This window comes from Crassostrea angulata, chromosome 7 (genome assembly GCF_025612915.1).
Source record: "Crassostrea angulata isolate pt1a10 chromosome 7, ASM2561291v2, whole genome shotgun sequence".
Classification (NCBI taxonomy): Eukaryota; Metazoa; Mollusca; class Bivalvia; order Ostreida; family Ostreidae; genus Magallana; species Magallana angulata.
Window position 1 is genome coordinate 44,828,009 of NC_069117.1, and position 11,399 is coordinate 44,839,407.

At 32.2% G+C, this 11,399-nt stretch overlaps 1 protein-coding gene across 2 annotated transcripts; it reads left to right on the forward strand.

The window, feature by feature from the left end:
• The first annotated feature begins 1,654 nt into the window (after positions 1-1,654).
• Positions 1,655-11,399, forward strand: LOC128156323 (leucine-rich repeat-containing protein 74B-like). 2 transcript variants are annotated; one of them, XM_052818421.1, is made up of 13 exons: positions 1,655-1,803; positions 4,398-4,672; positions 5,106-5,287; positions 5,782-5,889; positions 7,014-7,107; positions 7,453-7,502; positions 7,597-7,678; positions 7,791-7,876; positions 8,262-8,456; positions 8,575-8,667; positions 8,853-9,113; positions 10,131-10,216; positions 10,316-11,399. In XM_052818421.1, the coding sequence occupies exons 1-13, from the start codon at positions 1,796-1,798 to the stop codon at positions 10,512-10,514; spliced, it is 1,719 nt and encodes a 572-aa protein (XP_052674381.1). In that variant the 5' UTR covers positions 1,655-1,795; the 3' UTR covers positions 10,515-11,399. The 2 variants fall into 2 exon arrangements, with proteins under 2 accessions (XP_052674381.1, XP_052674382.1); XM_052818422.1 differs by having other exon boundaries at positions 5,109-5,287.

An 11,399-nucleotide genomic window follows, 5' to 3' on the forward strand; every position in this document is an offset into this window, starting at 1 on the left:
TCCAAAACACAAACCTAACCAGCATCAGAATATACAAGGACAAAATAATCAGAAGTTAGATACTGTAAAAATGATATACTGTTGAAGAATAAGTCTACCTTAAATATCAACCCTTAATTCAAAACCTGTTACTCTTTGTTTGAAACATATTTATTGCATACTGTACTACATATAATATATAGAAAAATCTATTGAACAAAAGTTTTACAACTTACTAGCTTTTCATCCTATATTAGTAATTGGTAAGAAATGTAAATAAACATGTCTGTTGAATGTAATTGCTGCAACAAAATGGTGAGAAAAAAAACATGCAGCTGTAAAACTGTAATTTTTAATCAAGGATGTAATATTTTGAATCGAAAAGTATTAAATTATGATATCTATATCAAAACCAGACTCATTTCTAGTATTTTCGTAATCTCTCTCTCTCTCTCTCTCTCTCTCTCTCTCTCTCTCTCTCTCTCATGAATTTTCCCACAATTACGACTTTGATACAGGTTTACAGATAAACTTTTTTTTGCAATTAAATTGCACTATAAGATATTTAAAATCTCTGCTATAACCCCTCAAAATAGAAGATAGATAAAAGAATAATTAACAAATATAAATCAAAATTTTTATGAAATTATTTATTCGAAAAGTTTTCTTCCACCTTGTTTTTATTTTCTTTATTTTGTTTTAACCCATTTTTTAACGTTGCGCCGCATATCGAATTAATTGTCTAGCATTATTTCATTTTACCAATATTCAATCTCATACAAATAATGATATCAACTCAATTTTAGTGATAATTATTTAAACCCTTTTGTTGCAAAGGTTTCATTTCTCTGAGTCATGTATAATTACTTGAATAACACCACTTCTCCACGCAATTTTGGGACACCAGTAGACCTAATCTGAATATCAACAAATTGATTATATACGTATTGTTATCGATTGCATCATATTGGACTACTTAACGACATTACAAAAACGGTTCAATGGTTTGTTTTGGGGTTGCTCATTGTTAGGATTACAATTAATTATGTACACAAAAAGGAGAATTTCACGCTAGTTAAAGGGGTCTACATTCTTTGATTATCAGATATGTGCCTTTCTATGTCTTATTTCTTATGTCTTATTATTGTCATCCATGTAATGTGTCATTTCAATTACAAGTATTCCTCGACTAAAACCGAGGGATTCCCCGTAATTAATAAAAAGGGACTAAAAAAATAACTTTAAAATGTCGCCGCGGATAATAAATTCTTTGTAGAGTAATACAAAGACATCATAAATTTACACTAGTTTTATAAATGTATCACCGCATGTAATTGAGTAGGGTGCAGACCCCCCCCCCCCCCCTCCCAAATACAAAGAAATAGCATATTACTTCCACGGAATTTTTTTTAACAATAAAAACCAAATGAGAAAACATGTATGCCTATCAAAATCTGATAAAAAATTTCAATTTGCAATTGAAATATCCTTTTATGGGCTCTTTTCCCCATAATGCCTTTTTGGTTCCATAATTGAAAAAAACACTTGTCAAATTAAACGTAACAATTCGTAAATTACTGGACAAAAGAATGCAATTATTCTGTTATTTGTTTGTTTGCTTAGTAATTCGTTTGTATTGGTATTACGTCATGCTGTTCATATACAGGTGCGAGACACAGGTAAAACGGATCACCTAGCTGTAGCGATTACGTAACTCTCACCTGTTAAAGCATGTTGGCCTCTGTGAACGTCAAAGATGACTTACTGCTACCTTTGATTAGGAGATGTATCGGGTGCATAAACTTTACCATACAACATGAGCGGGTAAGTCATTTTCTTCATTGTTTCGGTTAACAGTTTAAAACTTTTCACATTGGTGCCCTGTGTGGTCATAATGTTATGTGTTTACGGGTCCGTTGCATTGTTATTATTTTTTATATTTTTATAGTTCCTTATCACAGTAATATTGTATATGTATTGTTCGGAAATTCTAAATTTACAATTGTTCTGTATTTCTATTGAACTCATACATGTAAAAATTTGCATTAAACTCGATTGTGGAAATGGTATACGTTGGTACAGTATGTAAGTACATGGAAAGGAAATATTACGCGAGGAATAATTATCAGTTTGGTAGCTGAATAAAACCAACCGCTTAAATGATTTATGACAATTTATTCCCAAACTAATCATTCATTTCTATATTATTCAGGGGTTTTCCTTGCTTAGTTTTGGGTCTGTTTACCGGACCCATTCCCAATCCAAAAATTACTGATATTTTCCCAAATCCAGATCCATTTTTCCCAATCAAGTCTCAATATTTCTAAATATCAGAACATGTTCTGCTGGTATGTAAAATGCAACGTAAACATGTTTTTTTCTCCATATTTGTTTATTACTGAGCATGAATAATGGACCAACTGGGGGCGACTTCATTGACACATTCGCTTTCCGTAACTTCGCCAGAATTTCCTCATCTTGTGCATTAATTTCAACCGATGTTATTTGCTTTTATAGTGATGATTTTAAAAATTTGTAAGTTATAATTAGTTAATAATTGTGCCAATTAAATGCAAAAACTATCATAAAATCTTAAATCTCCATTATTTACAAAATTAAACAGTTTCTCTGTATAATGGTTGTAATCGGGTCAAAGGGTAGGACTAATACCCCCAAATGCAAATATCATTGCCATGTTGTAAAGAATTATATTATTGCATGTTTGTCAATTGGCTTACACAATTAAGAAACATTTCATCCATAAAAGGTAAAAATGCATGAATTTAATTAACTTTTACAAATTGGAAAACTTTAAGAAATCTGGAGGAAAAAGTATTTTCTTTTATCAATCTTTGAATGTAAGTGTGTGTTTGCTTCTATTTTATTTCAGTAACACTTATTATTTAAAAATTAAGATTAAAATCTGTATCTATCATTGTTACATCGTAAAATGAATTAAGCCTTCCAAACTTCTCACTAATTTTCAGGGGGAGAAGTAATAAAATATAAAATTCTGCCATAAGTTGGTCATCAAATAAAACTAGAACGTTTTTGTAATTTTCCCAATTTGAACAGTTTACGCGTTTATTTTCCCAATTCCACGGACCCTGGACCCAGTTTAAAAACAGCAGGAAAACCCCTGATTGTATCATTAAAAATGCCCAGAGATAGAGAGAAAAATTTATGCATGCTATTCAGTACTCAGTCAGTAGGCACTTATTGAACATTTCCGTTGATTGTTCATCAGTTCATTGTTTTTCTCTAAATAACACGATAACAAAACCAAAATATCTAGAGAATTAAGTCGTCAACAGCTTTATAATAAAACCAATTTCAGCCTTGAGGTTCACAATAACCGATGGTCATTCAAAGTATCCAAACCCTCAAATCTTTGTAAGGGTTGAATTTGTGATTGAATACATCATTATAGAAATGGTATATAGAAAAAATTAATCTTTTAAAAGAAGATGGGTGAATAAGGCTTGTAAAATGCACATATGAGGAATGATTAGATACTGCAGAATAAAAATATCATTAAATCTGATACTTTAAAAAAAATTTAACTTATATTTAACGTAACATCGGTTTGTAACCCTTAAATATTTTGAATACTTACAATATGTTGATTCAAACTGGCATATGCGTGTCAAAACCTCCAAATAGTGTAATTCTTTTTAACTTTATGCCTTTTCTTTCATAGAGAGGGTCTGAGCTCCATATTTTTGTCATAGTCTAAATGCGGTTTAATGGAATTTAAACCGATTTCAATCAACATAAATGTGGAGAGATGACCCACTATACTTTAAAAAATATAATTTTGTAGCCCAACAATTGAACGTTTTAGAAAAATAACACAAGTCCGTAAATTCGTGGCCAACGTCTCATATAGCATTTAAACAATGCACTTTGTTGTGAATGACTTGGCTTAGTGGTTAGAGCACCAGACATTTGGTAACTTTATAGAACTTGGTTTTCAGGTTGTGGGTTCGATACCACCAAAACTTTTTAAAGAATTTAATTACTTTTTTTTCTCACCGTTTTTTGAAATATTTCAAACTGAATATAGTTAGAAATTACCCTTTTGTAAATTTGTATTATAACGTATCAAATATATCTTATTGAAAAAATGTTAAATTTGAAATATATTTTACGACTAAACCAAATGGACAGTTGCGCCATCTTATTCCCCCATCTTCTTTGTATTAATTATTGCCAAAACTTGTATTAATTATTGTCAAAACGTGCGAAAAATTATATAGTGCCCCAACAAAAATTATATTTATTTACTTACTTGTATTATATTTCTTTCCTTGAAAAGAAACGGAATTTGGAGAACCTTTACAGCTTTATGCGATAGTGAAACATCGGAGCAAGCAGCTTTTATACATTGTGTTTTCTTTCTTTCTTTCCATTGTAAGACCGACGCCGAAGGCACAGTATTTATACTCTCGCCATGTAACGCCACTCCGATCGTGTAAACTGCCCAGACTTTACGGGAAAACTCAGAAAAGTATTCAGAATCGACCATCTTCGGAATGCCTCATCCGCCATCCCACGGAACTTGCAATCCGTCCAAACACTGCCCACCCGGAAGTCATCATAGATAGTAACAATGTCTATGTCCGGAAGCAGAGTCAGGGGTTTTCCGGCGACGACGACTACGATCTTTCCGACTGCGAGACAGACTTAGGGGGTATGGTTCTATATCATACATTAATTCTATATTCAATATTTACTTACTGTAGTCATATACTCATTTAATTACTTCTTTAATTTAGGGGGTATGTTTCTGCCATCTTCGCCAGCCAAAAGTTTTTTGGTCCTCTTCTCTCCCTTGAACGTCTATGAGGAGCGTAGTGGATCGAAAACCCTTTGCTAGCGAAAATGTTTTCCAAGTTCTTCGCGAAGTTCAGTTCCAACTCTAGTTATTAACTTATTCATTTACTCATTTAATTAGAGGAGCATGGTACTAAATTCCTCACCATTTATTGTTTAAAACCCTACTTATTCATAAATTTATCTATGTATTTACTCATTTATTATAATAAGTCACGTTATACGAAATTAACCTTGCCATCAAAATGCAATAGATATTGCTTACATCTGTGTGTGTGTGTTTTATGAAGAAGATGATTCAGAAGTAGAGAGATATTACACGGATGAAACGAGTCAGTATAGATACCTGTGTGAACAACTTGGGATCATTCCTTGTAGCACCATCATTCGCCAGCTGAAAAAAACATGGGTAAACCTGTCGTACAGTCAAATGACGTCATTAGACATCCGGGCATTTTCAACACTTCTTATTGTGAGTACAACAAACTCTCAGTATAGTGTGAATGTAACTTTTTATATCGCTTTTATATCTGCATCAATCTTTAGAATTTGATATATTTTGTATAAAGGCTGGGTGATGAACAAGTTACCAATTCGATCTGCCTTAATTTTTAAAAAAAATATATATATATATAAATATATATATATATATATATATACATATATATATATATATATATATATATATATATATATATATATATATATATATATATATATATATATATATATATAACTATCATATTTTTGGTCATAAACAATTATATATATTTACTAATAAAATAAATAACAAAATATTTTTAATTTAAAATATGGATATTTTCTCATATCTTTATAAAGAGCTCTCTGTATTAGGGAGGTAAATATAGCCTAAAAATGTCAAAGACCATCCATCCCTCTTAAGATACTTTCATCAAGAAAGAAAACATGCGTATGTCATCAAAAACGGGTTTGATATCATTTCAGAGCAACACAAAGATAACAGCATTGAACGTATCCAACAACGACCTTGGCAGCAAGGGCGTCATCTACCTGGCTGAAGTGATTGCTGAAAACATCTTTATAAACAAACTGGTAAAGTTCTTGAAATCGACTAATTGTTAACGTTTTTGATCAGCAGGTGATATTGCTAGAAAGTAAGGTGCACACTTAGTTAGTTTGGACCACGATATCTAATTAAGATGAAGGATGTTACACCGGTAAAAGTATAGATAGAACTTTTAAGTTTTTCAACCAATGTGAACTAATGTTAAGATACTTGGGTTTTAGAATATGTTTTTAAAATATGATTTGCCTGTCAAATTACATTTTTATTAGCTTTTTTAAGCGCTCTTTCTATAAATAGATTTGTGTGAAATGGTCAAAATATTAGCTTTTCAGTTAATTTATATCTTTATATAAGCTCTCTATAATTTGTAAAATTCAGAAATATTTTTATATTGAAAGCATAAAATAAAAATCAAAATATTTTCAAAATTTAAGAAAATTAGAGGTAATGCTGGCTAAGCAAGATCAACTTTAGTTCAAATATTCCAATTTAGTAGTATAAGCTGATAGATATTCTGATATTCTGTCATTTCATTGAAGAATAGAAACTTCATATCTTAAACAGATGTCTACAAACTGCAGATAACTTCCTTTTTTATCATCCTTTAAGTTGAGGGAAAAGGTATTGACCTTGACCTGACCTTGATGCAATAACAAGAAGGTCAAATTTGATTAAACTGATAGAATCATTTGGTTATATGATCTGTTTGATTGTGTCAAAATTTCATAAATATCTTAATGTAATTAGTATGCCTGATAACGAGAAGACTCCTTCCTTAAGCAATGAGGAAAATATAAATAAAAATGATAGAAAGAAATAACAAATTGTCAACAATTCCTGATTTAGAATAATAAATATACATGTATTTATTAACAAATGTGTTTTCTCAAGGACTAAAATTTTACACTTTCATTGGTTTGAACATGCATGGCACGTGACTGCCATGTATTTTTCTATATTTACACTTGCAAATGTTTTCCCTCAAAATACATTACTATAACCTTTTGATCCATTGGGCTTTTTAGAATTTGATTACGTGATCAGCCCCTATTTATATCCCAATAAACATACAAAAATAATACCTTATTTCTTAAATGTCCAACTACGAATTTACGATATTGTGTATAATGCTCTTGTCTTTGGCTTGCAGGAAATGTCAGCTGTGAATTTAGACGAAACTGGCTTCAAAGCCATCGCTGGAGCTCTTTTAGACAATAGAAATATTACTTATTTGGATATCTCCAGTAAGAATTGTTTTTAAACATCATAGTCGACATACTGGTAACTTACACTTTTAGTTTAACAGTAACACACTTTAAAAACTAAACACAATTAAAGCTTACACAGTTCAAAAGAATGCATATATTTATAATAACATGATGACAGAATAAACTTGTAAGAGTGGGATTCTACTTTGTTTTTAGCTAAATTAAGATGATCAGAGTTCTCAATAGATTTTAATGAAAATATTTAAATAAAAGACAGAATTGTGGTCAAATGTTAACAATGGCAATACTATGATAGTGAGTCAACAGATAAAAATGTTTTTTTTTCTTTTCTCTTTAAAAAACCTTAAATTTTCTTTACAGAGAATAACATCGGTAAAAGAAGTGCCAAGGACTTAGCCTGGCTCCTTAGGGTAAGTTAAAAATTCTGTTCGTTAAAAAATCTTAAGATATTTTGAGAAAATCAGCATAATCAACTTTTGATTTTGAATGTGGTTTTATTTTTAGAGGAACGACTTTATCGAACATTTAGATCTCTCTGGAAATTTAATTGATGACGTAACAGGAACGGAAATCGGACCAGCAATAGGTAAACCATTCGTTTAAAAGAACGATCAGTACCAAAGACCACATGGGCTCATATTAAAGCATATCTTATATTGTTGTCATTTGTTGTTCTCACTTGTTGTTGGACTTTACAGCATCCAATTTGACGTTGAAATTCCTTGATCTGAGTTGGAACCACATACGGCGTCATGCGGCTCGAGTCTTGGTTGAGTCAATCTGCGTGAGTCAATGTTTTTTGGGTGGGTTTTTTTTGGGGGGGGGGAGTGTTCTTTACTATCATAGTATTTTTTTGGCTTACACTTAATGGGTTTATGCATTCTGGATACAAATGCATTTCATTCTATATCTTCATACTTGTCACTTGTTTTTTTCATATTTTTTTAAATTGCTGTGTAAAACGCTTTTTTTATGCGTTTACCAAAGTTAACGCTTATACACCTACACATCAATTGACCAAATATTCGTATTATTTAAGCATATTTTAAGGAATTCATATCTCAGATTTCAAAAGCCTTTACGCTCCAAGCTTTTTTAAGATTTCACCTTAATAATGGCACATAAATATGTAAATGAATATGTAAATTTATATTCTGTTTGTGTTCTAGAAAAATGTAGAATTGGAAAGCGTCAATCTGTCATGGAACGGACTAGCAGAATTTGGTTGCCGGGCATTCGAAAAGCACTTTCCTAAAAACCATACTCTAAAAAGTTTGGACATCTCCCACAATAGGATAGGTTTCCATACATTGGGGTATTTCCTTAAAGGCTTAAAGGACAATGACACGTTGCAAGAATTAAAAGTAAGGGGTTTTTTTTTGGAGGAAAGCTGAATCATTTCTCAATGCCAGGAATTTGATTTCTCTTTTCTTTTTAAATTTTGATTTAAGATGCCTTTAAATTATTCTTAATATTCAATAGATTTACGGAAATCCCATTACTTCAGATGGAGCGCTAACAATACTGACGGTCTTTGAAAATTCCACGCGCGCACTTAAGGAGATCAATATACAGGTAATGTTCAGATAAACAGTTATGAAATCAATGACTTATCTAATCAAAATTCAAAAATATCACCTAGCATTATCTGAAAGTTGATAATAAGAGAATTCTTGTAACTCCTCTCTCTCTCTCTCTCTCTCTCTCTCTCTCTCTCTTAACAAAAGTACAGGTATTAAAGTTTTATTCTCTCTTCGCAGGACATACCAATAGATGGACGTTTTAAAACAAAGGCATGGGAATTGATAGAGAAGAAAGAATTGAAGATCAAACACGGCGATTTGCGGAAAAAACCAGCCCCCCTTAAAGAGCGTGGGCAGTCCATAGATGATTTCAACCCTCTCCTCGTGTTGTTTGAGCACATGCGTCAGCAAAACTTACGACTAATCGACCTTTTCCGCAATTTGGATGCTAATAATGACCACAGTATTACAAGCGACGAAATTCAGGCTGGCCTTGCAGTAAGAAAATTTTCAGCGTAGACCATTTTTTTTTCTTTTACTAAATTGTTGTTGCTTGTCAAAAAAGGAAAAAAAATAAATGATTAACACAAAGTACATTTTTTGCACAATCCTTACTCATTTCGAAGATTTCTCTCTCTCTCTCTCTCTTTCTCTCTCTCTCTCTCTCTCTCTCTCTGTTTGTGTGTGTATATGTATAAATTTTACCTTTATATCACGATTGCGTAAAGGACTATGTTACAGCACGGCATTAAGGTAGAATAACACATCATCACAAAATGTATGACCGCTGATCGAAAAGACATTTCGTTTTATTAAAAGGATTTTATGGACTGAAACGTGTAACTTTCCCCATAGCCGAAAGGATAAAGTGTCGGACTTGTGATCCGTACATCCCGAGTTCGAATCCCGCAGGGGATTTTGTTGTTACTTACTGGAATAATTGTTTTAGATATTCATTTTTTATCTCCAAACTGCAAATGTTTTGCTTTTTTGACATTTGTACAGTTTATTTATCATTATATCTTTCATTATCAAAAAATTTCCTGTTAATTTGAGGGACTTTTTCCAGGTGTGTTATTCCACCTTAAGCATGAGCAAGCGACTGTTGGAAGATTTTTCACAAATAGATTTGCAAAAATGTGGTAATTTCTGGACCGATGCTCTATACTTATTTGATTTCCATTATCAGATTACTTCAAGTTCAATTTCCTTATACGGCGACAGTCCTTTTTAACCGTCTTTGACAATTGAACACGTACAAATAAAGGATACGGAATTTATTGTAAAAAAAATCAAAAACACGTATGTCATTTATTTTCTGTGCTACACTATTGATATTCCTACTTAAAATGACCCATAAGTCCCATTGTGTCAATACTCAGTCGCTGACTTGATTTTTTCCCTGTTGTAACTGATTTTTACCAAAAAAAATGCACACTTGCTTTCTAGTCCTGTTTTCAACGAGATTGATACGAGTCTATGTTCAAATGACTAGTTGCCTTTTCTTCTTTGCAGAAATTCAATGTTAGCATCACAGACAGTCAAACTGAACAGCTAGTCAATAGCATGGACAGAGATAAAAACGGTGCAATCGACTTTAGGTATGTTTGAATCTAAAAACAAAATTTTTGTAAGTACAATGTATAAAAGTAAAACTATTCATCTATGTATCATCAACTTTTCATCATTTTTTTTTTCAGTGAACTGGTGCAGGGGAAAAAATATGTCAATAAAATTCGGCGGTCGTCAAAAGCAGTCGGGAATGATAAATTAGCAGAAATGTTAGAAGGATTAGAGAAACTTATGAAGAAAGAGCGAATACAGAGCCAGGCAAAAAAATCAGCGGAGAGACGGGAGAGGCGGGCCTCCCGTCTGCCATTGCTAAGAGAGAAGACATAATGCTCGTCTCCATTGTGTGACGTCAGTGTTACGTCGACATTTATTCAGTTTCTAAGACTTATTCTTAGTCACCTATAAATAATACTTAATAGTTTACTGGTACTGTGCCAGTTATTGGCTAGGCCAAGATACCGGCTATAATAAAAGTTTAGGCAATGAAATGGATCGTATGAAAAAATCAAGTCCTCAAAGAAATGGGTGGTACCTGTGCAGTTCGACCCTTTCATTCAATAAAATATTTCCCCAGACGCAGATCGTTCTGTTTTATTGCATTCAAACTCAAGACTGACCCGTCGGTGAGGCTGAAGGGAGTTATTCTTCTTCAGCATCTAACAATGGAAATTATAGTTTGTGTTAGGTCTCGCTTTTTACAGTGGTTAGCGTTTTGGCTTTATGTCATGTATCCAAAATCGATGCTTAGTCAAAGCGCTACCTATGATGAATCAAAGTATTGAGAACACTGAAAGCTGGATTAGTTCAATGTAAATGTGCGTTTATGACATGATTTTACCAAGAATGACAATTTATCTATTTTGAAAATACCGATAACATAGTGACTGTTCTTTTTCAAGATGCAAGCAGAGATGGAAAATGAAACGACATTTTTAATGACAACAGAAAACTGGATCAGTAGTGTGAAAGAAAAATCATTTCGAGAAAAAATGATGATATTGTAACTCACAGTTTTTTGCGTCATGCAAGGTCATAGTCCTCTGGTTCTGTACCTAGTACATTTTGACACAATGCGTTTATTCTGCGGTACACAGATATACATTGTAGTCAGACGATAGGGATTGTAGAAGATTGTTTATTCATGTTTATTTATGTATTCATATCTCACGTTATTACTGGCAATATTTATAAAATTTCATTATTAGGAGAAGA